Below are 26589 nucleotides of genomic sequence, written 5' to 3'. Positions count from 1 at the left end.
GGAGCAAGGGTGAAGTGTCTTGCCCAAGGACACAACGGACATGACTAGGAAGGTAGAAGGTGGGGATTGAACCCCAGTAACCAGCAACCCTCCGATTGCTGGCACGGCCACTCTACCAACTTCGCCACGGTTAATCTTTTCTGTAGATGTGTTTGATGCACCCTCACATTACAATGAGCACAGCTGTATTAATGTTGGTTTCAAGTGATACAGTCTAATGCAACACCCCAAGGGAACACAATTATGTGTGTTTGTAACAGCACGATTTATTGGTCATTTTAAGAAAAAACATTGAAAAAAGGACAATACACCATCAAGTCACACTGAGCCTGGCTTTACATTTGACAAACTGCTTTTTTGAAGGATTTGGGAAGGAAACTACTTTACTGTCAACAGTGAGGCTGGGGTTCAAGCAATTGGTGGGCTTGAGCCTTGATGGTTCACAGCTTGTCACTGAACAACTAAACTGATTTATTTTTATCCGAGGGCACCAATATGGTTCTTCTTCAAAAAGTTTCCTTTTTTCCTTGACAAAATTCTACATCAACAGCCGTGGTTTATTCTGTTTTTCATTTGAAAAACTGAAACCAAAAATGTTCCTTACGACCACTTTAGCTCAAGTGGATAAGTGTTAAACAGATTATATCAAGGTTTCAAACGCATTACCTTGACTTCCAATTGTTAGACAGTGTAATCATAGAAAAAATGTATGGTTAATAATTTCTGTAGATGTGTTTGATGCACCCTCACAATGAGCACAGCTGTTTTAATGTTGGTTTCAAGTGATACAGTCTAATGCAACACCCCAAGGCAACACAATTATGTGTGTTTGTAACAGCACAATTTAATAGTCATTTTAAGAAAAAACATTGAAAAAGGACAATACACCATCAAACAACATACTGGCTATCCAGGTTAAACATGACGAAAAGGTTTATGACAACTGATTTTAAAGCTGCACCAGCAAGATTAGCAGGTCAGGGGCATATTTTTTGCTGCTGTACGTGCCACAAAAGCTTCCTCTGTGATGACACCATGTCAATAGCCTACAGGATGATGCTGAAACCCGGGATTGAACCAGGGACCTTTAGATCTTCAGTCTAACGCTCTCCCAACTGAGCTATTTCAGCTGAAATCATTTAAATTGTCCCAAAGTTAAATCCATCTTAGAGCTGGCAACTTTGGGACAGGGACTTATTTCTTTGTCTGCAGCCTCTCTGTCTATGATGATTTAAAACTGGTTCAACCGTCGGTAGCTCTAGTTCAAGCAATTGGCAAGCTTGAGCTTTGACAGTTCCCAGCTATTCGCTGAACATCCTAACTAATTTACTTCTAGATGATGGTACAAGTAATGTTATTGTCTCCAACCATGGGCAGACCACTAATTAAAAGAGCCTGGATAGCTCAGTCGGTAGAGCATCAGACTTTTAATCTGAGGGTCCAGGGTTCAAGTCCCTGTTCAGGCGGTTTATCTCTTTACGTTCCAGCTTAAGCTTATTTTCAGCTACCGAAAGACAACATCAACAGCAGTTCTGTATTTGTATGTGAAACAGCATGATTTAATAGTCAAATTAAGAAAAAACATTGGCAAAAGTACAATACACCATAAAGGTTATCCACGACAACTGTTTTTAGACTGCGCCAGCAAGACAAGCAGGTCATGGACATCCTTTTAATGGAGTAAATGCCATACAAGTCTCCTCAGTAATGACACTAGTTCAAGAGACCACACTACTATGCTGAAACCTGGGATTGAACCAGGGACCTTTAGATCTTCAGTCTAACGCTCTCCCAACTGAGCTACTTCAGCTGAGGTGAACTCCACTTCAGCTGAAACCCACCCACCTGGATCCACTCTTTGAAATACACCCAAGGACTTACCTGTTGCTGACATTTGAATGCAAAAAAGAGGCCTTCGCAGAAGATTGTCACAGCATATTTTTGGTCAGCAGAAGAGAGACTTAAATTCCAGAAACTCAGGGACTTCTTTCTTTGTCTGCACTCTCTCTGTCCAATGATTTAAAACTGGTTTAACCGTCAATAGCTCTAGTTCAAGCAATTGGCAAGCTTGAGCTTTGACAGTTTCCAGCTATTCGCTGAACATCCTAAATAATTTACTTCTAGATGAGGGTGCCAGTAATGTTGTTGTCTCCAACCATGGGTAAACCTCCTGTTAAAAGAGCCTGGATAGCTCAGTCGGTAGAGCATCAGACTTTTAATCTGAGGGTCCAGGGTTCAAGTCCCTGTTCAGGCGGTAATTCTCATTATCTTCCAGCAAAAGCTAATTTTCTGCTACCCGAAAGACAACGTCAACAGCAGTCCTGTATCCTGTAGGACATTGGAAAAACTGAACCTGAACACTTAAAACAGATCAGCATAACACTTTTATACAATTTCAAAGATTGGCTCCAATGTCACAGTAAATTTGTCGAAAATGTGTGGCTTTTTTTTTGTAATAGTGTTCAATGGACCTTTAAGTCATACTGAGCCCGTCTTCACATTTGAAAATCAGCTTCTTTTTTTTTTTTATTCGGAAGGAAACTACTTTACTTTTAACAGTGAGGCTGGGGTTCAAGCAATTGGTGGGTTTGAGCCTTGATGGTTCATAGCTTGTCACCGAACAACTATTTATTAAAATCCAACGGCACCAGTATGGTTCTTCTTCAAAAGGTTTCCTTTTTTCCTTGACAAAATTCTACATCAACAGCAGTCGTTTATTCTGTTTTTCATTTGAAAAACTGAAACCAAAAATGTTCCCTACAACCACTTTAGCTCAAGTGGGAAAGTGTTAAACAGATTATATCAAGGTTTCGAACACGTTACCTTGACTTCCAATTGTTAGACAGTGTAATCGTAGGAAAAATGTATGGTTAATCTTTTCTGTAGATGTGTTTGATGCACCCTCACATTACAATGAAAACAGCTTTATTACTGTTAGTTTCAAGTGATACAGTCTAATGCAACACCCCAAGGTACCACAAATACGTGTGTTTGTAACAGCACGATTTAATAGTCATTTTAAGAAAACACATTGGCAAAAGGACAATACACCATCAAACAACGTAATGGCTATCCAGGTTAAACATGATGAAAACATTTATGACAACTGATTTTAAGGCTGCACCAGCAAGATTAGCAGGCCATGGACATATTTTTGATGCTATACATGCCACAAAAGCTTCCTCAGTGAGACACTATGTCAATAGCTCACAGCATGATGCTGAAACCCGGGATTGAACCAGGGACCTTTAGATCTTCAGTTTTACGCTCTCCCAACTGAGCTATTTCAGGTGAAATCCTTTAATTTGGATCTACTCTTTGAAATATACCCAAGGAATTACTTGTTGAATTCTGAATGCAAAAAGGAGGACTTCGCAGGGGATTATCAGAACATGTTTTTGGTCAGCAGAACAGGGACTCGTATCCCAGAAACTGTCAAATGAAAGTGTTATGTTCTACAACTGAACAATTCGGGATCTCTTACCATTGTAGAAAAACACATACAAATGAAACTAAATGCTTATGGCAACATTCTGGTTGCATATTTAACCCCTCTTCTTGGCAAAACTGGTAGGTTTGATATTAGTGTGTTGCGTTCTTGGCACAGATTCATCTTCTAAGCATTGTTCACAAAAGTTTAGTAGGGTTAAGGTACAATCTCTGGAACAGACATTCCAGAAACTAAATTTCCTGAAACCCTTTAAAACCAGTTTTTATGTCTTTGATATTGTCTTGTTGGAACACCAGGTTGTGTACAAAGTTCAGTCTTTTCGCTGTTGATTGGTAGTGAAGCAAAGTAGTTCAATATTTGTCTCATCTGGCCATATGAGATTTGTCCCAAAGTTAAATCCATCTTAGAGCTGGCAACTTTGGGACAGGGACTTATTTATTTGTCTGCAGCCTCTCTGTCTATGACGATTTAAAACTGGTTTAACCGTCGGTAGCTCTAGTTCAAGCAATTTGCAAACTTGAGCTTTGACAGTTCCCAGCTATTCGCTGGACATCCTAACTAATTTACTTCTAGATGAGGGTGCCAGTAATGTTGTTGTCTCCAACCATGGGCAAACCTCCTGTTAAAAGAGCCTGGATAGCTCAGTCGGTAGAGCATCAGACTTTTAATCTGAGGGTCCAGGGTTCAAGTCCCTGTTCAGGCGATAAGTCTCATTATCTTCCAGCAAAAGCTAATTTTCTGCTACCCAAAAGACAACGTCAACAGCAGTCCTGAAACCTGCTGGACATTGGAAAAATTGAACCTGAAAACTTGTCCAACACTTAAAACAGCTCAGTTTGCAGAACGTTAGATGGATCAGCAGAATCCTTTAATACAATTTCAAATGTTGGTTCCAATGTTACAGTAAATTTGTGGCTTTTTTTTCTGTAATAGCGTTCAATGGACTTAAGTAAATGATAAATAATAAATGGGTTACACTTATATAGCACTTCTCTACCTTCAAGGTACTCAAAGCGCTTTGACAGTATTTCCACATTCACCCATTCACACACTGATGGCGGGAGCTGCCATGCAAGGCGCTAACCAGCATCCATCAGGAGCAAGGGTGAAGTGTCTTGCCCAAGGACACAACGGTCATGACTAGGAAGGTAGAAGGTGGGGATTGAACCCCAGTAACCAGCAACCCTCCGATTGCTGGCATGGCCACTCTACCAACTTCGCCACGGTTAATCTTTTCTGTAGATGTGTTTGATGCACCCTCACATTACAATGAGCACAGCTGTATTAATGTTGGTTTCAAGTGATACAGTCTAATGCAACACCCCAAGGGAACACAATTACATGTGTTTGTAACAGCACGATTTATTGGTCATTTTAAGAAAAAACATTGAAAAAAGGACAATACACCATCAAGTCACACTGAGCCTGGCTTTACATTTGACAAACTGCTTTTTTGAAGGATTTGGGAAGGAAACTACTTTACTGTCAACAGTGAGGCTGGGGTTCAAGCAATTGGTGGGCTTGAGCCTTTATGGTTCACAGCTTGTCACTGAACAACTAAACTGATTTATTTTTATCCGAGGGCACCAATATGGTTCTTCTTCAAAAAGTTTCCTTTTTTCCTTGACAAAATTCTACATCAACAGCCGTGGTTTATTCTGTTTTTCATTTGAAAAACTGAAACCAAAAATGTTCCTTACGACCACTTTAGCTCAAGTGGATAAGTGTTAAACAGATTATATCAAGGTTTCAAACGCATTACCTTGACTTCCAATTGTTAGACAGTGTAATCATAGAAAAAATGTATGGTTAATAATTTCTGTAGATGTGTTTGATGCACCCTCACAATGAGCACAGCTGTTTTAATGTTGGTTTCAAGTGATACAGTCTAATGCAACACCCCAAGGCAACACAATTATGTGTGTTTGTAACAGCACAATTTAATAGTCATTTTAAGAAAAAACATTGGCAAAAGGACAATACACAATCAAACAACGTAATGGCTATCCAGGTTAAACATGACGAAAAGGTTTATGACAACTGATTTTAAGACTGCACCAGCAAGATTAGCAGGCCAGGGGCATATTTTTTGATGCTATACATGCCACAAAAGCTTCCTTAGTGATGACACCATGTCAATAGCCAACAGCATGATGCTGAAACCCGGGATTGAACCAGGGACCTTTAGATCTTCAGTCTAACGCTTTCCCAACTGAGCTATTTCAGCTGAAATCCTTTAATTTGGATCTACTCTTTGAAATATACCCAAGGATTTATTTGTTGACTTCTGAATGCAAAAAGGAGGACTTCGCAGGGGATTGTCAGAACATGTTTTTGGTCAGCAGAACAGGGACTCTTATCCCAGAATCTGTCAAATGAAAGTCTTATGTTCTACCACTGAACATTTCGGGATCTCTTACCATTGTAGAAAAACACATACAAATTAAACTTAATGCTTATGGCAACATTCTGGTTGCATATTTAACCCCTCTTCTTGGCAATACTGGTAGGTGTGATATTAGTGTGTTGCGTTCTTGGCACAGATTTAGCTTCTAAGCATTGTTCAAAAAAGTTTAGTAGGGTTAAGGTACAGTCTGTGGAACAGACATTCCAGAAACTCAATTTCCTGAAACCCTTTAAAACCAGTTTTTATGTCTTTGATGTTGTCTTATTGGAACACCCGGTTGTGTACAAAGTTCAGTCTTTTCGCTGTTGATTGGTAGTGAAGCAAAGTAGCTCAATATTTGTCTCATCTGGCCATAAATCTTTGGTACCAAGGGTAAATCCATCTTAGAGCTGGCAACTTTGGGACAGGGACTTCTTTCTTTGTCTGCAGCCTCTCTGTCTATGACGATTTAAAACTGGTTTAACCGTCAGTAGCTCTAGTTCAAGCAATTGGCAAGCTTGAGCTTTGACAGTTCCCAGCTATTCGCTTAACATCCTAACTAATTTACTTCTAGATGAGGGTGCCAGTATGGTTGTGTCCAAAACCATGGGCAAATCTATTGTTAAAAGAGCCTGGATAGCTCAGTCGGTAGAGCATCAGACTTTTAATCTGAGGGTCCAGGGTTCAAGTCCCTGTTCAGGCGATAAGTCTCATTATCTTCCAGCAAAAGCTAATTTTCTGCTACCCAAAAAACAACATCAACAGCAGTCCTGAAACCTGCTGGACATTGGAAAAACTGAACCTGAAAACTTGTCCAAAACTTAAAACAGCTCAGTTTGCAGAACGTTGGACAGATCAGCAGAATCCTTTAATACAACTTCAAATGTTGGCTCCAATGTTACAGTAAATTTGTTGAAAATTTGTGGCTTTTTTTTTCTGTAATAGCGTTCAATGGATCTTTAAGTCATATTGAGCCTGGCTTTACATTTGACAAACTGCTTTTTTGAAGGATTTGGGAAGGAAACTACTTTACTGTCAACAGTGAGGCTGGGGTTCAAGCAATTGGCGGGCTTGAGCCTTTATGGTTCACAGCTTGTCACTGAACAACTAAACTGATTTATTTCTATCCGAGGGCACCAGTATGGTTCTTCTTCAAAAGCTTTCCTTTTTTCCTTGACAAAATTCTACATCAACAGCAGTGGTTTATTCTGTTTTTCATTTGAAAAACTGAAACCAAAAATGTTCCTTACGACCACTTTAGCTCAAGTGGGAAAGTGTTAAACAGATTATATCAAGGTTTCAAACGCATTACCTTGACTTCCAATTGTTAGACAGTGTAATCATAGAAAAAATGTATGGTTAATCATTTCTGTAGATGTGTTTGATGCACCCTCACAATGAGCACAGCTGTTTTAATGTTGGTTTCAAGTGATAGAGTCTAATGCAACACCCCAAGGCAACACAATTATGTATGTTTGTAACAGCACAATTTAATAGTCATTTTAAGAAAAAACATTGAAAAAAGGACAATACACAATCAAACAACATACTGGCTATCCAGTACGAAAAGGTTTATGACAACTGATTTTAAAGCTGCACCAGCAAGATTAGCAGGCTAGGGGCATATTTTTTGGTGCTGTACATGCCACAAAAGCTTCCTCAGTGATGACACCATGTCAATAGCCTAAATCATGATGCTGAAACCCGGGATTGAACCAGGGACCTTTAGATCTTCAGTCTAACGCTCTCCCAACTGAGCTATTTCAGCAGAAGTCCTTCAAATTGTCCCAAAGTTAAATCCATTTTAGAGCTGGCAACTTTGGGACAGGGACTTATTTCTTTGTCTGCAGCTTCTCTGTCTATGATGATTTAAAACTGGTTAGATGAGGGTGCCAGTAATGTTATTGTCTCCAACCATGGGCAGACCACTAGTTAAAAGAGCCTGGATAGCTCAGTCGGTAGAGCATCAGACTTTTAATCTGAGGGTCCAGGGTTCAATTCCCTGTTCAGGTGGTTTGTTTCTTTACCTTCCAGTATAAGCTTATTTTCTGCTACCAAAAGACAACATCAACAGCAGTCCTGTATTTGTATGTGAAAAAGCAAGATTTAATAGTCAAATTAAGAAAAAACATTGGCAAAAGTACAATACACCATAAAGGTTATCCAGGACAACTGATTTTTAGACTGAGCCAGCAAGACAAGCAGGTCATGGACATCCTTTTAATGGAGTACATGCCATAAAAGTAACCTCAGTAATGACACTAGTTCAAGAGAACACACTACTATGCTGAAACCCCGGATTGAACCAGGGACCTTTAGATCTTCCGTCTAACGCTCTCCCAACTGAGCTACTTCAGCTGAGGTGAGCTCCACTTCAGCTGAAACCCACCCACCTGGATCCACTCTTTGAAATACTCCCAAGGACTTACCTGTTGATTTGAATGCAAAAAAGAGGCCTTCGCAGAAGATTGTCACAGCATAGACTTAAATTCCAGAAACTCAGGGACTTCTTTCTTTGTCTGCACTCTCTCTGTCCAATGATTTTAAACTGGCTTAACCGTCAATAGTTCTAGTTCAAGCAATTGGCAAGCTTGAGCTTTGACGGTTCCCAGCTATTCGCTGAACATCCTAACTAATTTACTTCTAGATGAGGGTGCCAGTAATGTTTTTGTCTCCAACAATGGGCAAACCTCCTGTTAAAAGAGCCTGGATAGCTCAGTCGGTAGAGCATCAGACTTTTAATCTGAGGGTCCAGGGTTCAAGTCCCTGTTCAGGCGGTAATTCTCATTATCTTCCAGCAAAAGCTAATTTTATGCTACCCAAAAGACAACGTCAACAGCAGTCCTGTATCCTGTAGGACATTGGAAAAACTGAACCTGAACACTTAGAACAGCTCAGTTTGCAGAATATTAGACAGATCAGCATAACACTTTTATACAATTTCAAAGATTGGCTCCAATGTCACAGTAAATTTTTCGAAAATGTGTGGCTTTTTTTTTGTAATAATGTTCAATGGACCTGTAAGTCATACTGAGCCCGTCTTCACAATTGAAAATCAGCTTCTTTTTTTTTTTATTCGGAAGGAAACTACTTTACTTTTAACAGTGAGGCTGGGGTTTGAGCCTTGATGGTTCATAGCTTGTCACCGAACAACTATTTATTAAAATCCAACGGCACCAGTATGGTTCTTCTTCAAAAGGTTTCCTTTTTTCCTTGACAAAATTCTACATCAACAGCAGTCGTTTATTCTGTTTTTCATTTGAAAAACTGAAACCAAAAATGTTCCCTACAACCACTTTAGCTCAAGTGGGAAAGTGTTAAACAGATTATATCAAGGTTTCAAACACATTACCTTGACTTCCAATTGTTAGACAGTGTAATCGTAGGAAAAATGTATGGTTAATCTTTTCTGTAGATGTGTTGGATGCACCCTCACATTACACTGAAAACAGCTTTATTACTGTTAGTTTCAAGTGATACAGTCTAATACAACACCCCAAGGTACCACAAATACGTGTGTTTGTAACAGCACGATTTAATAGTCATTTTAAGAAAACACATTGGCAAAAGGACAATACACCATTCAAACAACGTAATGGCTATCCAGGTTAAACATGATGAAAACATTTATGACAACTGATTTTAAGGCTGCACCAGCAAGATTAGCAGGCCATGGACATATTTTGATGCTATACATGCCACAAAAGCTTCCTCAGTGATGACACTATGTCAATAGCTCACAGCATGATGCTGAAACCCGGGATTGAACCAGGGACCTTTAGATCTTCAGTTTTACGCTCTCCCAACTGAGCTATTTCAGCTGAAAACTTTAACTTGGATTTACTCTTAGAAATATACCCAATGAATTACTTTTTGACTTCTGAATGCAAAAAGGAGGACTTTCCAGGGAATTGTCATAACATGTTTTATGGTCAGCAGAACAGGGACTCTTATCCCAGAAACTGTCAAATGAAAGTCTAATATTCTACAACTGAACAATTCGGGATCTCTTACCATTGTAGAAAAACACATACAAATGAAACAAAATGCTTATGGCAACATTCTGGTTGCATATTTAACCCCTCTTCTTGGCAATACTGGTAGGTTTGATATTAGTGTGTTGCGTTCTTGGCACAGATTCAGCTTTTAAGCATTGTTCACAAAAGTTTAGTTGGGTTAAGGTACAATCTCTGGAACAGACATTACAGAAACGTAATTTCCTGAAACCCTTTGAAACCAGTTTTTTTGTCTTTGATATTGTCTTGTTGGAACACCCGGTTGTGTACAAAGTTCAGTCTTTTCGCTGTTGATTGGTAGTGAAGCAAAGTAGCTCAATATTTGTCTCATCTGGCCATAAAACTTTTGTCCCAAGGTTAAATCCATCTTAGAGTTAGCAACTTTGGGACAGGGACTTATTTCTTTGTCTGCAGCCTCTCTGTCTATGATGATTTAAAACTGGTTTAATCGTCGGTAGCTCTAGTTCAAGCAATTTGCAAGCTTAAGCTTTGACAGTTCCCAGCTATTCGCTGGACATCCTAACTAATTTACTTCTAGATGAGTGTGCCAGTAATGTTATTGTCTCCAACCATGGGCAAACCTACTGTTAAAAGAGCCTGGATAGCTCAGTCGGTAGAGCATCAGACTTTTAATCTGAGGGTCCAGGGTTCAAGTCCCTGTTCAGGCGGTAAATCTCATTATCTTCCAGCAAAAGCTAATTTTCTGCTACCCAAAAGACAACGTCAACAGCAGTCCTGTATCCTGCTGGACATTGGAAAACTGAACCTGAAAACTTGTCCGACACTTAAAACAGCTCAGTTTGCCGAACGTTAGACGGAGCAGCAGAATACTTTTATACAATTTCAAATGTTGGCTCCAATGTTACAGTAAATGTGTGGCTTTTTTTTCTGTAATAGTGTTCAATGGACCTTTAAGTCATACCGGCTTTACATTTGAAAAACAGCTTTTTTGAAAAATTTGTGAAGGAAACTACTTTACTGTCAACAGTGAGGCTGGGGTTCAAGCAATTGGTGGGCTTGAGCCTTGATGGTTCATAGCTTGTCACTGAACAACTCAACTGATTTATAATCATCCAAGGGCACCAGTATAGTTCTTCTTCAAAAGGTTTCCTTTTTTCCTTGACAAAATTCTACATCGACAGCAGTCGTTTATTGTGTTTTTCATTTGAAAAACTGAAACCAAAAATGTTCCCTACGACCTCTTTAGCTCAAGTGGGAAATTGTTAAACACCATGTCAATAGCCCGCAGCATGATGCTGAAACCCAGGATTGAACCAGGGACCTTTAGATCTTCAGTCTAACACTCTCCCAACTGAGCTATTTCAGCTGAATTTTCATTTGAACCTACTCTTTAAAACATACCCACGGAATAACTTGTTGACTTCTGAATGCAAAAAGGAGGACTTCGCAAGGGATTGTCAGAACATGTTTTTGGTCAGCAGAACAGGGACTCTTATTCCAGAAAATCTCAAATGAAAGTCTTATGTTCTACAACTGAACAATTCGGGATCTCTTACTATTGTAGAAAAACACAAACAAATTAAAGAAAATGCTTATGGCAACATTAGGGATGATACTCGAAACCGGTTTTCCCGGTTGTTCGATAAGAAAAGAACCGAGTCCTCGGACTCGAATCCCTTTTTAAAAACCGTTACCCGTTATCGAGACCACTATAGTAAAGAAAAAGAGTTGGTTCTATATTCGAACCCCTCGGAACGAATCCCGTCCCGACCAGAAATGCTCCGTGTGACATCACAAGAAATCAGTCACGTAGCTCGGTCATTAAGCACAGATAGCGAAAGCAGGAAAAAAATGGACGGGAAAAAGCGCTCCAATGTGTAATAAAGTTCAAAACAAAAGGTATAATCCAATGAATAACTTTACTGGGAGATTTGAGCAGGGTACAAACACATGACCAACACTTTTACGACCAACCGGAAACATAGCAACGCACCCCCTTTACGGCAGCTGTCGCAACGTTCTTATAGCAACCGCAGCACATACATATATATACAACATATATGACATGATCTCCCTTTTTCAACTTTTGTTTTTCTTTCCTTGTAAACAAAACAAAATCACACTGTATATGTGTTGTCTGTCTAATTATAAATAATGCAGACGAGGTGTGTTGGCTGAGTTTTTGACGTTTACTTTCACGGGTGACGACATGCAACAACAATTTTCGGGGCTACCGCGCATGCTCGTCACTCCCGTTGCATGATGGGTAGTGTAGTTGTTATATTCCCTAGCTCAAAACATCTTTCCCCCTATAAAGAAATAATGTTAACTCAATAAAATGCATTTCTTTTTTTAGCTTTAACTTTTCATTTTTTAGCATTGTAACCACATTTGCAAACAACTTTTCTATTTATAGAATTTTATTTCAATAAAGAAATAAAGTGCAAAAATGTCAAAGCATCATAACAAACAGTTATGTCAAATAGCAGCAGAATTGCACTTTTTGGAGAGCTGTATTATTTTCAGTTTTGTGCCCAAGGGACTGATTTTATTTAACACTATATTATTATTTATACACCTATAGTGATCACAGAGACAGGTTGTTTTTGTGTTACCTTATATATTTGTTTTTCTGAAAAATCCCACTTAATATACTTTGGGTAACAACAGTCAATATATATATATATATATATTTTTAGGGGGGCAACAGTCAATATTTATTTATTTTTTAGATTAAATTGTTTTCTTATATAATAAAAGTGAGCTTTTGTTAAACCAAATATTGTGTGTTTTTTTCCATATACAACAACCTATCTGGACTCGATAAGAGAATCAATAAGGAATCGGTTCGATAAGAGGATTCGATAATAGACTCGAACTCGATAATTTCTTATCAAACATCATCCCTAGGCAACATTCTGGTTGCATATTTAACCCCTCTTCATGGCAATACTGGTAGGTTTGATATTAGTGTGTTGCATTCTTGGCACAGATTTAGCTTCTAAGCATTGTTCACAAAAGTTTAGTTGGGTTAAGGTACAATCTCTGGAACAGACATTCCAGAAACTCAATTTCCTGAAACCCTTTAAAACCAGTTTTTATGTCTTTGATATTGTCTTGTTGGAACACCAGGTTGTTTACAAAGTTCAGTCTTTTTGCTGTTGATTGGTAGTGAAGCAAAGTAGCTCAGTATTTGTCTCATCTGGCCATAAAACTTTTGTCCCAAGGGTAAATCCATCTTAGAGCTGGCCACTTTGGGACAAGGACTTCTTTCTTTGTCTGCAGCCTCTCTGTCTATGACGATTTAAAACTGGCTTAACCGTCAGTAGCTCTAGTTCAAACAATTTGCAAGCTTGAGCTTTGACAGTTCCCACCTATTCAATGAACATCCTAACTAATTTACTTCTAGATGAGTGTGCCAGTAATATTTTTGTCTCCAACCATGGGCAAACCTACTGTTAGAAGGGCCTGGATAGCTCAGTCGGTAGAGCATCAGACTTTTAATCTGAGGGTCCAGGGTTCAAGTCCCTGTTCAGGTGATAAATCTTATTATCTTCCAGCAAAAGCTAATTTTCTGCTACCCAAAAGACAACGTCAACAGCAGTCCTGTATCCTGCTGGACATTGGAAAAACTGAACCTGAAAACTTGTCCAACACTTAAAACAGCTCAGTTTGCAGAACGTTAGACGGATCAGCAGAATACTTTTATACAATTTCAAATGTTGGCTCCAATGTCACAGAAAATGTGTGGCTTTTTTTTTCTGTAATAGCGTTCAATGGACCTTTAAGTCATACTGAGCCCGGCTTTACATTTGAAAAACTGCTTTTTTTTTTAAATTTGGGAAGGAAACTACTTTACTGTCAACAGTGAGGCTGGGGTTCAAGCAATTGGTGGGCTTGAGCCTTGATGGTTCAAAGCTTGTCACTGAACAACTAAACTGATTTATAATCATCCAAGGGCACCAGTATAGTTCTTCTTCAAAAGGTTTCCTTTTTTCCTTGACAAAATTCTACATCGACAGCAGTCGTTAATTCTGTTTTTCATTTGAAAAACTGAAACCAAAAATGTTCCCAACGACCACTTTAGTTTGAGTGGGAAAGTGTTAAACAGATTATCTGAAGGTTTCAAAGGCATTACCTTGACTTCCAATTGTTAGACAGTGTACTCGCAGGAAAAATGTATGGTTAATCTTTTCTGTAGATGTGTGAGATGCACCATCACAATCTCTTCAACAATCTTTACCACAACTAATATCAATATTATAATGGATGTTTTATTGTATGCAGCATGTTTTGTAGTGCTTACTTTAACCTTTTCAAATCAATCTGTTCATTATTAAATAAAAGCACACAATGTAGTATAATAATTCAAACACTTGACTGAAAAGACAGTATTCTAAAATATCTAATCTATAAATGTTAGAAATGTATAACAAGATTGTGTTACACACAAAAAGGATGTCACACATGATATTTGTGCTGATGTTAGAAAGTCAAAGTTAACATAGTTTAAACAGTTTGTTTCAAATCCTGCATCTTCATTTAGACTTAGACTTCCTTTTTATTGTCATTCAAATTTGAACTTTACAGTACAGATAAGAACAACATTTTGTTTCATTAGCTCATGGTAGTGCAGGATAAAGAATCAATAAGGTGCATATATGAATAAATAAATAGGTTACAGTACAGATAAATATATTGCACTTTTTCATATGCATCCACGTTTATGGATGTATGTTATATTGTCTTTTTTATTCCAGCGAGTTAATCCATTTTGGGGGGAGTTGAGGGGCTAGTTATGATGCGTTCAAGAGTCTTACGGCCTGAGGGAAGAAGCTGTTACAGAACCTGGAGGTTCTGCTTCGGAGGCTGCGGAACCTCTTTGCTGCTGCTGTTCTCACCAGCACACTTGTGTTTCTTACACTGGTACTTATAGGAGAATCTTTCACCACACACACTGCAACTCAACATTTTCTCTCCAGTGTGTATTCTCATGTGTGCTTTTAACCCATATTTTCGTGCAAAAACTTTATCACATTTTGAGCAGGAAAATGTTTTTTCTCCAGTGTGTATTTGCATGTGTTCTTTCAACAAATGTTTCCGTGCTAAACGTTTCCCACATACTGAACAGGGAAAAGCTTTTTCTTCTGCGTGCGTTCTCATGTGCACTTTCAAATTCGTATTTTGTACAAAACCTTTACCGCAGATAGAACAGGTATTGAGTTTTTCTCGTGTGTGTATGCTCATGTGTATTTTCAAATAGCTACATTTTACAAAACATTTACCACATTCTGCGCAGGAAAAAGGTGTTTCACCAGTGTGTATTTTCATGTGGACTTTTAAATTGTTTTTGTGTACAAAACCTTTACCACAGATTGAACACGTAACAAGGTTTTCTCCAGTGTGTGTTCTCATGTGTACTTTTAGACTGTTTTGTTGTACAAAATCTTTACCACAGATTGAACAAGAAAAATGGTTTTCTCCAGAGTGTGTTCTCATGTGTACTTTCAAACACTGATTTTGTGTGTAACCTTTACCACAGATTGAACAAGTAAAAGGTTTTTCTACAGTGTGTGTTTTAGTGTGTCTTATAAATGCTGACCGGTAATAAAAGCTTTTGTTGCAGCTTGAACATGAATAGGTTTTTTCTCGGGTGTGTGTGTTCAAGTGTAATTTCAAAGACTGATTTTGTATATAACTTTTACCACAGATTTCACAAGAAAAAGGTTTTTCTGCAGTGTGTGTTCTAATGTGTACTTGCAAACACTGTCTTCGTACAAAACCTTTACCACACACTGAGCAGGAAAAAGGTTTTTCTCCTGTGTGTATTTGCATGTTGTGTTCTTTCAACTCATTTTTTCGTGCAAAACCCTTACCACAAACTGAGCAGGTAAAAGGTTTTTCTCCAGTGTGTGTTCTCACATGTCTCTTCAGTTTACTAGGGTACTTAAAAGTTTTGTCGCAGTGAGAACATGTCAGGTGTGTGTTGTCAGTGTGACATGTCTTATCATCTTTAGAGTCTTCATCATCAGTGTCAGGAGAGTGTGACGTTGTGTCCTCACTATCTGATAGTGGAGCTAAGAGCTTGTCTGCTTGTGATCCTCCACAGTGGTCTCCATCAGCTTCTGTTGTCATGTGTTGAGTTGAGCTGCTGCTTGGAGGCTCCGCCTCTCTCTTCTCCTCACTTTCACCTTTGACCTCATCACCTTCACTCTTCACAGGGACACCAGTCACTGGCATCTTGGTGACATCAACCTCCTCCAGTCCTTCAAGATAGTCACTGTGTTCCTCTTCTTCTTCTTTAATACGGGGGTGCTGTGACTCCTCCTCTTCATCTTTGATTCGAGGCGGCTTTGGGTCCTCGTCCTCTTTAATGTAGGGGGGCTGTGGCTCCTCCTGCTCAATCCTGGAGGTCCACTCTTGCTGCTCAGGGAGAATATGTTCTTCACAGACATCTGCAGGACACAAGAAGACAAACTTAATGTCTTAATGAAATTAAACAATGGATGTCCGCTAACTTTTTGCAACTCAACGCTAAGAAAACGGAAATGCTGATTATCGGTCCTGCTAGACACCGACATCTATTTAATAATACCACCTTAACATTTGACAACCAAACAATTACACAAGGCGACTCATTAAAGAATCTGGGCACTATCTTCAACCCAACTCTCTCGTTTGAGTCACACATTAAGAGTGTTACTAAAACGGCCTTCTTTCATCTCCGTAATATCGCTAAAATTCGTTCCATCTTGTCCACTAGCGACGCTGAGATCATTATTCATGCGTTCGTTACGTCTCGTCTCGATTACTGTAAAGTATTATTTTCGGGCCTCCCTATGTCTAGCATTAAAAGACTACAGTTGGTACAAAATGCGGCTGCTAGACTTTTGACAAAAACAAGAAAGTTTGATCATATTACGCCTATACTGGCTCACTTGCACTGGCTTCCTGTGCACCTAAGATGCGACTTTAAGGTTTTACTACTTACGTATAAAATACTACACGGTTTAGCTCCAGCCTATCTCGCCGATTGTATTGTACCATATGTCCCGGCAAGAAATCTGCGTTCAAAGAACTCCGGCTTATTAGTGATTCCCAGAGCCAAAAAGTCTGCGGGCTATAGAGCGTTTTCTATTCGGGCTCCAGTACTCTGGAATGCCCTCCCGGTAACAGTTAGAGATGCTGCCTCAGTAGAAGCATTTAAGTCCCATCTTAAAACTCATTTGTATAATCTAGCCTTTAAATAGACCCCCGTTTTTAGACCAGTTGATCTGCCGTTTCTTTTCTTCTCTCCTCTTCTCCCCTGTCCCTTGGGAGGGGGAGTTGCATAGGTCCGGTAGCCATGGATGAAGTGCTGGCTGTCCAGAGTCGGGACCCCGGGTGGACCACTAGCCTGTGCATCGGTTGGGGACATCTCTGCGCTGCTGACCCGTCTCCGCTGGGGACGGTTTCCTGCTGGCCCCACTATGGACTGGACTCTCGCTGATGTGTTGGATCCACTGTGGACTGGACTTTCACAGTATTATGTCAGACCCACTCGACATCCATTGCTTTCGTTCTCCCCTAGAGGGAGGGGGGTTACCCACATATGCGGTCCTCTCCAAGGTTTCTCATAGTCATTCACCGACGTCCCACTGGGGTGAGTTTTTCCTTGCCCGTATGTGGGCTCTGTACCGAGGATGTCGTTGTGGCTTGTGCAGCCCTTTGAGACACTTGTGATTTAGGGCTATATAAATAAACATTGATTGATTGATTGAAACGCGTGCTTTAGAAAAGTCGAGCTTTGCTCAGTTCTCATGAGATATTGTCCTGCACCAGTATACGTTCTGATGATGTCCCTGAGGGTCTCATCGGTCACCACGCTGACATTCAAGCTGTCATAACCATACTGTACATACGTGAATGTAAGCAATACAACAAATCATCAAATTAAAATAAACACAGCGGTAAAAGCACCGGACAAACTGGATTGCTTCACCCAGCAGCAAGACGCCAATGCGAGCAGATCAGAGATAAAACAAGACATGAACCATTGATACACTTGACAGCTGCGACATCAGAGATGCAGAAGACCCCGCCCCCCCACCATACTTAAAGACACAGGACCCCGTCAGCCAACAAAGGTATGTTACTCGCAAAATATGAGGTGATGACTCCACTCCTGCACACACTGATAGATGGAAATAAGGACATAAGATTCATTACTAATTTATGGTTGTGATGTCCGCTCTACGTCAGTAGTGATGTCATATTTGGTTAGGACAAATCTACAGGTACACTTTGTCATATCCACTTTTCTTTGACTCTTTCTTACTTCCAGCTGTTCACAAACTACACTTAAATCTACATTTAAAATTAATAGGTATAAATAAGTTATCGGTATCGATCTTGAGGAGCGGGAAGGTTGTGATTGATTGATTGAGACTTTTATTAGTAGGTTGCACAGTGAAGTACATATTCCGTACAATTGACCACTAAATGGTAACACCCGAATAATTTTTTCAACTTGTTTAAGTCCACTTAAATTGATTCATGATACAGATGTATACTATCAGATATATACAATCATCATAATACAGTCATCACACAAGATAATCACATAGAATTATTTACATTATTTACAATCAGGGGTGTGGAGGGGGGGGGGGGGGTATGATATGGACAGCAAGTAGTGGAGAGAGAGAGAGAGAGAGAGAGAGAGAGAGAGAGAGAGAGAGAGAGAGAGAGAGAGAGAGAGAGAGAGAGAGAGAGAGAGAGAGAGAACAGAAAGCATAAGAAAAAGTATCTGCATTTGATTGTTTACATTTGATTATTAGCAATCCGGGGAGGGTGTTAGTTTAGGGTTGTAGCTGCCTGGAGGTGAACTTTTCTTGCGGTTTTGAAGGAGGATAGAGATGGTATCAGTATCTGTTTGAAAAACAATGCATGTGCTTTTCAAACGGAGGACAAAACAGACACTGATTTGTGCACGTCAACAAAGAATGGTTATAACAGAGGGTGGACCCTGCAGAGTGTTTTTGTCCAACAGTCATCAGGTGTCTGAGTTGGCTCAGTAATTATATAACTAATTGTTTAATTATTCTACAATTTTGTTGTTTATTTAGCATGTTTACTCTGTATTGTAAGTTCTGAATTGTCACGCTCTACATTGGCAAATATAGAACTTAAGTTAGGTGAATGTGGAGATAAAAAGCAAGTATATCTCCACCTTCAGTGGTCCCTGGATGAACATGTGTCACAAACATTGTATTAGATGATATGTGGATGTTGTGCTTACTTGGACTGTGATGAAGCTGTGAGGACTCAGGTGGTTTGTCTTCATGCTCTTCAGTCTTCACAGAGACAACAGTCAGTGGAAACTTGGTGAGATCAGCCTCCTCCTGCCCTACAAGAAACTCTCCTGCCTGAGTGATCCACACATCCTCCTCTTCCTCTTTAATGTGGGGGGGCTGCTGGTCTGTTGGGTTAATAAGTAAATAGGGTTAAGTGACAATAAAAGTAGGGTTTTTTTTACTGACACTGTAAACACAATGGGATTATTGGTGTTCTCACGTGTGTTGTGTTAAACGTGTGTAACTAAACATCCAATAAAAACATGGGAAATAGTTAATTTTGTCCTTGCCATAAACCATTGGCAATAGCAGTGTTTCCCACACATTCATTTATTTGTGGCGGCCCGCCACGAAAGAATTACGTCCGCCACAAATTAAAAATTGTTTTTTTTTGTCCTGTCCAGCTTCTCAGGCAAATCATATAGTTGATGTAGATGCCCATATAGGCTGTTCAGATTTACTTTACAAAAGAGAAGTGTAGGATACTTCTCTTGTTGCCTTATTTGTATTTGACCACTACTGTTTTCTGTTTATTTGTTACTGACTGTGGCAGGACACCTCTGCCTCTGTTTCACTTTATGTTGCTGGTAAATAATATGGTTGTAGTAGTAGGCTAAAGTTAAATTATTTAGTATGCACTAATTAAAGGGGCAGAGCTTTAAGAGACATTTTAGCTTTTATATTTCATAAGATATATTTTTTGTAAGAACCACAATTAATAAATATATTTCAGTGAATAACTTATTGTTCAAATCTGTATATAAATATGTACATAAAGTGTTGTAATTATATTGTAAAATGGATGGATGGACGTTTAAAAATAAACTGTTATTATTCATTAGTAAGTATACATTTTTTTAGCCTTTTTAGAGAAAATCATATCATTGTAGTAAATTATGCAAATTACTCGATGATGTCATGGTGACCACGCCCATAGCCACGCCCCCCACCGCCACAGGTATCTTGGCAGTTTATGGGAAACACTGAATAGGGATGTCCAATAATATCAGACCGCCAATATTATCGGCCGATAAGTGCTTTAAAATGTAATATCGGAAATTATCGGTATCGGTTTCAAAATTATCGGTGCCGGTTTCAAAAAGTAAATTTTATGACTTTTTAACACGCCGCTGTACAGAGTAGTACACGGACGTAGGGAGAAGTACAGAGCGCCAATAAACCTTAAAGGCACTTCCTTTGCGTGCAATAATCTACGGCTTTTCACACACACAAGTGAATGCACTGCATACTTGGTCAACAGCCATACAGGTCACACTGAGGGTAGCCGTATAAACAACTTTAACACGGTTACAAATATGCGCCACACTGTGAACCCGCACCAAACAAGAATGACAAACACATTTCGGGAGAACATCCGCACCGTAACACAACATAAACACAACAGAACAAATACCCAGAACCCCTTGCAGCACTAACTAATTCCGGGACGCTACAATATACACCCCTGCTACCCCCTACCCAATAATGGCAAAAAAGCCATTATCGGACATCTCTAATTCCTAACATGTTTTTGTTATAAAATCCAGTATGTTTCTCCTCTTTTAAGTGATTTTGGTGGCTGGGCCAAAAAGAACTCTTTTCTAACACCACCATATGTGGTGTTTTTATGGAGTATCTCCATTTAGAGCACAGCTCCCACTTTCACTTGGAGACCATCTAGGACACGCTGAAGGAAGGTAAGTCACCTTAATGTTCTTTAAAATCAATCATTAATGCCACACCTTGAAAATAAGTTGTTTTTGTTTTTTTTACATGAAAACAAATTCAAGTAATATAATGTATCAGTGTGTCCGCCCTGAGATGGGTAGGTTGTGAGTTCAAACCCTGGCCAAGTCATACCAAAGACTATAAAAATGGGACCCATTACCTCCATGCTTGGCACTCAGCATCAAGGGTTGGAATTGGGGGTTAAATCACCAAAAATGATTCCCAGGCGCTGCCACTGCTGCTGCTCACTGCGCACCTCACCTCCCACGGGGTGATCAAGGGGATGGGTCAAATGCAGATAGGACAAATTTCGCCACACCTAGTGTGTGTGCGACAATCATTGGTACTTTAACTTTTAACTTAACTCCAGAAGAAGTCACACACACGATTTCCAATACCACAATCTTCTGTGCAAACACTTTGTGTCTCCGTGCTTCCCCAGACACACAACAACACTTCCTCATTCTCTGCCGAGCCGCTTTCAGGCACAGACGGTGTGTTTGAGATCATGGGAAAAATGAACGTCAAATCTAAACCGCACAAACATAAGGGATTGCCGCCAGCAGATTGTTACAGTAGACCTCACATGACAATGCATCTTCCTATAGACAATATATTTAAGAATAGTGTTAATAAATACATATGACGTTAGTAAACATGTGAGAGTAAGAAGTAAACAAACCTGTTCTGTGTAACACAACTTGAGGTTTCTGATGTTGTCGCTCCTTCTCCTCTTTTGTTGGACAAAGTTCCTCCTCGTACTCTGCTATCGTTCTTTCGCACATTTTCACACTTTTACAACACTTTACACTCACACTTGATCTTAACTAAGCGATGTTTTTTGATCACTTCCGCCTCTCTTTGTTAGCAGCTAACACGCTAAGCTAACTAGCACGCTAAGCATCATTGATTGATTGAGAGCGCTGAAGCTAATGTATCCAACACAAATATTAACAATGTTTACTCTAACAAACAGCATACGTGTTGGTTAAGAACACAATATTATCATAACCACAATAACATATTCTCCATCAAACGCCATTTTGCGTTTTCCTCATCTTGTTTTGTTCACACGCAGTGTCGTCAGATCTCGCGAGAGAAAAGAGGATTGAGGCTCCAGTCATTTCGATGGCGTAGGTTCGAATCCCACCGCTGCCACCAATGTAACCGAGGGTTTATATATGTCGCCTATGCTGTATAAAACTACAAAATAACAAACACGGAGGCTCCACTTTATTTTTGTTTGTTTTCAAAACTCCGCTCCACCACAATGTGTCACCACTTCCGCTCTTAGCGCCTTCAAAATAAGAGCTCAAGGCATATACTGTATAACAGCTTATAACAGGAACATCACAAAGAGGGAAGTCCATAAAAATAGGTTACGCAACCAGCTCAAGTTATTCTTCTTCTTACTGTCGGGTTGCAGCTACGACTTGAAAGGTTCCCACCGCCACCTACTGGACTGTAGAATGTAGTGTGGGCCATAGGACAGAACGGGGAAACGAGGCGGTGTCACGCCAAATTTATTCCCCCTACAAAAACATTCCCCCCATTTACTTCCGGGGCTGCGTCCAATAAAATCACAAAGTTGCTGGGGGTCCTTAACCGGCACGCGATTGTCCTGTTTAGCGCCTGTACAAAAAAAAACAATAATGGATTTCTTCAGATTCCAGCAGCTGTCAAAGACGAAGTATCCTTCCAGCGACGGGCAGTCAAAGCCGAAGTGCCATCGATCGCTGTCAATGACGTAAGAGGAAACATGACCACGGAAGTAAATGTTTTTGTAGGGGAAGAAATTTGGCGTGACAGCGGCATGTTTGAGGGGTCTTGCTGTTTCTCTCGCGAGATCTGACAACGCTGCGCGAGACGGCAATGGGAAGTTAGAGCGCGACGGGACGAGGACAAAACAAGATGGCGTTTTACGGAGGAGACGTTATTGTGTTTATGATAGAATGTGTTCTTAATCAGTGCGTACGTACACACGTATATATTTTGTTTCATATAGTAAACGTTGTCGATCTTTGTTTGGGTCCGAAAACATTAGTCGAAGCGCACTTTGCGGCTTCTTGTGCTAGCTTAGCTTGTTAGCTGCTAACAAAGAGAGGCGGAAGTGATCAACACACATCGCTAAGAAGAGATCAAGTGTGAGTGTAAAGCTGAGAAAATGTGCGAAAGAACGATAGCAGAGTACGAGGAGGAACTTTGTCCAACAAAAGAGGAGAAGGAGCGACAACGTCAACTACTGGACGCTGTTTTCAAGAAACATCAAGTTGTGTTACACAGAACAGGTTTGTTTACTTCTTACTCTCACATGTTTACTAACGTCATATTTATATATTAACACTATTCTTAAATATATTGTCTATAGGAAGATGAACTGTCATGTTAGGATGATGCATTGCCATGTTTTTTATATTGTTTCTAAAAAAAACAAGACTGTTTCAGACACGCAATATCTTTGAGAGAGGGACAAGCGGTAGGAAATGGATGGATGGATGGGGTTATGTTCCTCAGTTTGTCACAATGTGTATCAACATGTTTACACAAAGCTCACACAGTCAACAAATATATTTTACATTGTAATCACTACAATTCATAGTTTTGTGCCTTTCACTTCCTGATTCTGACCTACATGCATCAATACGTTTTTTGATTGACTGAAACTTTTATTAGTAGATTGCACAGTACAGTACATATTCCGTAAAATTGACCACTAAATGGTAAAACCTGAATAAGTTTTTCAACTTGTTTAAGTCGGGATCCACGTAAATCAATTCATGATACAGATATATACTATCATCATGATACAGTCATCACACAAGTTAATCATCAGAGTATATACATTGAATTATTTACATTATTTACAATCCGGGGGGTGGGATGTGGCGGGTTTGATTGATAACAGCACTTCAGTCATCAACAATTGCATCATCTGAGAAATGGACGTTGAAACAGTGTAGGTCTGACTTGGTAGGATATGTACAGCGAGCAGTGAGCATAGTGAGCTCAGAAAGCATAAGAACAAGAATATACATTTGATTATTTACATTTGATTAATTACAATCCGAGGAGGTGACATGTGGAGGGGGGAGGGTGTTAGTCTAAGGTTGTAGTTGCCTGGAGGTGTTCTTTTAGTGCAGTTTTGAAGGAGGATACCTGTTGGGAGTCAATCCATATTGATGTGGCATAGAAGGAGAATGAGTTAAAGGACTACTGAAATTATTATTTTTTTATTTAAACGGGAATAGCAGATCCATTCTATGTGTCATACTTGATCATTTCGCGATATTGCCATATTTTTGCTGAAAGGATTTAGTAGAGAAAATCGACGATAAAGTTCGCAACTTTTGCTCGTAGATCAAAAAAACCTTGCCCCTACCGGAAGTAGCGTGACGTCACAAGCGGTAGTGCTGCTCACAATTCCCCGTTGTTTACAATGGAGCGAGAGATATTAGGAGCGAGAAAGTGACGATTACCCCATTAATTTGAGCGAGGATGAAAGCTTCATAGATGAGGAACGTTACAGTGAAGGACTTGAGAGGCAGTGATGGACGTATCTTTTTTCACTCTGACCGTAACTTAGCTGTAACAAGCTGGCTCATTGGATTCCACACTCTCCTTTTTCTATTGTGGATCACGGATTTGTATTTTAAACCACCTCGGATACTATATCCTCTTGAAAATGAGAGTCGAGAACGCGAAATGGACATTCAGTGCCTTTTATCTCCACGACAATACATCGGCGAAATGCTTTAGCTATGAGCTAACGTGATAGCATCGTGCTTTAACTGCATATAGAAACAAAAAAAATAAACCCCTGACTGGAAGGATAGATAGAAAATCAACAATACTATTAAACCGTGGACATGTAAATAGACGGTTAATGCTTTCCAGGCTGGCGAAGGTTAACAATGCTGTGCTAACGACGCCATTGAAGCTAAATTAGCAACCGGACCGCACAGAGCTATGCTAAAAACATTAGCTCTCCACCTACGCCAGCCAGCCAGCCCTCATCTGCTCATCAACACCCGTGCTCACCTGCGTTCCAGCGATCGGCAGAAGGACGAAGGACTTCACCCGATGCGTTTGGCGGCCCGTAGACGTAGGAAGTCAAGGTGAGGTCGGCGGCTAGCGCGTCTGCTCTCCAACAAAGTCCTCCTGGTTGTGTTGCTGTAGTCCGCTGCTAATACACCGATCCCACCTACAACTGTCTTCTTTGCAGCCTTCATTGTTCATTCAACAAATTGCAAAAGATGTCCAGAATACTGTGGAATTATGAAATGGAAACAGAGCTTTTTGTATAGGATTCTACGGGGTACCATAACTTCCGTTAAACTGACTTCGTCACGCGCATACGTCATCATACCGCGACGTTTCAGCCGGATATTTCCCGGGAAATTTTAAATGTCACTTTATAAGTTAACCTGGCCGTATTGGCATGTGTTGCAATGTTAAGATTTCATCATTGATGTATAAACTATCAGACTGCGTGGTCGGTAGTAGTGGCTTTCAGTAGGCCTTTAAGACCTTTATTAGATCGGAATCTGGGTTTAATGTGGTTTGTGGAGCTCTCCCTGGTGTTGTGGTTATGGCGAAGTGAAAGTAAACATGTAATGTCAATCAATTTTCAATAGACAAAGTAGTCAACACTTGATTTATTAAAAGAACATAAAGGTGACTGACTTTCCTTCAGCGTGTCGTAGATGGTCTCCAAGTGAATGTGGGAGCTGTGCTCTAAAGAGGAATTGTTGATGGAGACATAGGCATCGATCCCGTGGTGCTTCTGGGCCGAGCACCCACGTGGGATTGATGGTAAATGGGTTATACTTGTATAGCGCTTTTCTACCTTCAAGGTACTAAAAGGGCTTTGACACTATTTCCACATTGACCCATTCACACACACATTCACACGCTGATGGCGGGAGCTGCCATGCAAGGCCCTAACCGTGAGCCATCAGGAGCAGGGGTGAAGTGTCTTGCTCAAGGACACAACGGACGTGACTAGGATGGTAGAAGGTGGGGATTGAACCATGAACCCTCAGGTTGCTGGCACGGCAACTCTCCCAACCGCGCCAAGATGTATCATCTAATACAACTTTCAATCTTTAAAATAATTTTTGAAAAATCAATCTTGTTGTAGTTAATTTTGTGGCGAGTTTAGTCAGTTTTACAAAATAATAAAGCCACAAAGCATATGGGATATTAACTACGCTGAACATCTTTTTTTTTTTTTTTTTAAATACACACACACCGAGCGCCCACTGGCAGAAATGTAGATCGGCACCTATGGATGGAGATACTCCATACAAACACCACATGGTAAAACATGTTTTGGGAGGATTTCCTTTTGGCCCAGCCAACAAAATGACAATAAAGAAAATGATTTTACTTGATGACAAAAACATTTGCTACAAGAAATGTGTTACAATTCCATTATATTTACTTTATGTTAGGACAATGCCTTCCAAGGATAAGGTTAGAGATAAGGTTTAGGTGTAACAGACTGACATGTACACAGAAAAAACATGTTTACACACTTTACACCAGTGAGTGTGAAGTTAAAAGCCTACTGAAAGCCACTACTACCGACCACGCAGTCTGATAGTTTATATATCAATGATGAAATCTTAACATTGCAACGCATGCCAATACGGCCGGGTTAACTTATAAAGTGCAATTTTAAATTTCCCGCTAAACTTCCGGTTTAAAACG

The 26589-nt window shown here is 39.9% G+C and overlaps 2 protein-coding genes and 14 non-coding genes across 18 annotated transcripts in view; 9 read left to right on the top strand and 7 right to left on the bottom strand.

The window, feature by feature from the left end:
• LOC133640604 (gastrula zinc finger protein XlCGF57.1-like) overlaps positions 1 to 21933 on the bottom strand; it is a 46209-nt gene extending 24276 nt beyond the window's left edge. For 2 of the 3 annotated variants that reach the window (XM_062034118.1, XM_062034119.1), the window contains exons 1-2: positions 21560 to 21933; positions 19095 to 19274 (exon numbers count right to left, since the gene is read on the bottom strand). In XM_062034118.1, the coding sequence (XP_061890102.1) occupies positions 19095 to 19274; positions 21560 to 21662 (283 nt within the window). In that variant the 5' untranslated portion in view covers positions 21663 to 21933. Of the gene's footprint in view, positions 1 to 14373; positions 16270 to 19094; positions 19275 to 21559 lie in introns of those variants that run through there. The other variant, XM_062034117.1, reaches the window with a different exon arrangement.
• On the bottom strand, positions 1058 to 1130 carry trnaf-gaa (transfer RNA phenylalanine (anticodon GAA)). The gene has a single exon. It is a non-coding gene; the product is annotated as a tRNA-Phe (tRNA).
• On the top strand, positions 1394 to 1466 carry trnak-uuu (transfer RNA lysine (anticodon UUU)). Its single transcript has one exon. It is a non-coding gene; the product is annotated as a tRNA-Lys (tRNA).
• Positions 1738 to 1810, bottom strand: trnaf-gaa (transfer RNA phenylalanine (anticodon GAA)). Its single transcript has one exon. It is a non-coding gene; the product is annotated as a tRNA-Phe (tRNA).
• trnak-uuu (transfer RNA lysine (anticodon UUU)) lies at positions 2182 to 2254 on the top strand. The gene has a single exon. It is a non-coding gene; the product is annotated as a tRNA-Lys (tRNA).
• Positions 4082 to 4154, top strand: trnak-uuu (transfer RNA lysine (anticodon UUU)). Its single transcript has one exon. It is a non-coding gene; the product is annotated as a tRNA-Lys (tRNA).
• Positions 5606 to 5678, bottom strand: trnaf-gaa (transfer RNA phenylalanine (anticodon GAA)). The gene has a single exon. It is a non-coding gene; the product is annotated as a tRNA-Phe (tRNA).
• On the top strand, positions 6468 to 6540 carry trnak-uuu (transfer RNA lysine (anticodon UUU)). The gene has a single exon. It is a non-coding gene; the product is annotated as a tRNA-Lys (tRNA).
• trnaf-gaa (transfer RNA phenylalanine (anticodon GAA)) lies at positions 7533 to 7605 on the bottom strand. The gene has a single exon. It is a non-coding gene; the product is annotated as a tRNA-Phe (tRNA).
• trnak-uuu (transfer RNA lysine (anticodon UUU)) lies at positions 7778 to 7850 on the top strand. The gene has a single exon. It is a non-coding gene; the product is annotated as a tRNA-Lys (tRNA).
• trnak-uuu (transfer RNA lysine (anticodon UUU)) lies at positions 8542 to 8614 on the top strand. Its single transcript has one exon. It is a non-coding gene; the product is annotated as a tRNA-Lys (tRNA).
• trnaf-gaa (transfer RNA phenylalanine (anticodon GAA)) lies at positions 9586 to 9658 on the bottom strand. Its single transcript has one exon. It is a non-coding gene; the product is annotated as a tRNA-Phe (tRNA).
• Positions 10449 to 10521, top strand: trnak-uuu (transfer RNA lysine (anticodon UUU)). The gene has a single exon. It is a non-coding gene; the product is annotated as a tRNA-Lys (tRNA).
• Positions 11108 to 11180, bottom strand: trnaf-gaa (transfer RNA phenylalanine (anticodon GAA)). The gene has a single exon. It is a non-coding gene; the product is annotated as a tRNA-Phe (tRNA).
• Positions 13281 to 13353, top strand: trnak-uuu (transfer RNA lysine (anticodon UUU)). Its single transcript has one exon. It is a non-coding gene; the product is annotated as a tRNA-Lys (tRNA).
• Positions 21934 to 22745: 812 nt separating the features above from the next.
• The window catches only part of LOC133640866 (zinc finger protein 26-like), a 47153-nt gene continuing 43309 nt past the window's right edge, over positions 22746 to 26589 (top strand). Inside the window, exon 1 of the mRNA XM_062034549.1 lies at positions 22746 to 23165. Within this exon, the coding sequence (XP_061890533.1) occupies positions 23042 to 23165 (124 nt within the window). The 5' untranslated portion in view covers positions 22746 to 23041. The remainder of the gene's footprint in view (positions 23166 to 26589) is intronic.

Source organism: Entelurus aequoreus, linkage group LG23 (assembly GCF_033978785.1).
Source record: "Entelurus aequoreus isolate RoL-2023_Sb linkage group LG23, RoL_Eaeq_v1.1, whole genome shotgun sequence".
In the NCBI taxonomy this organism is placed as follows: domain Eukaryota; kingdom Metazoa; phylum Chordata; class Actinopteri; order Syngnathiformes; family Syngnathidae; genus Entelurus; species Entelurus aequoreus.
This window is presented reverse-complemented; position numbering and strand designations above follow the sequence as displayed.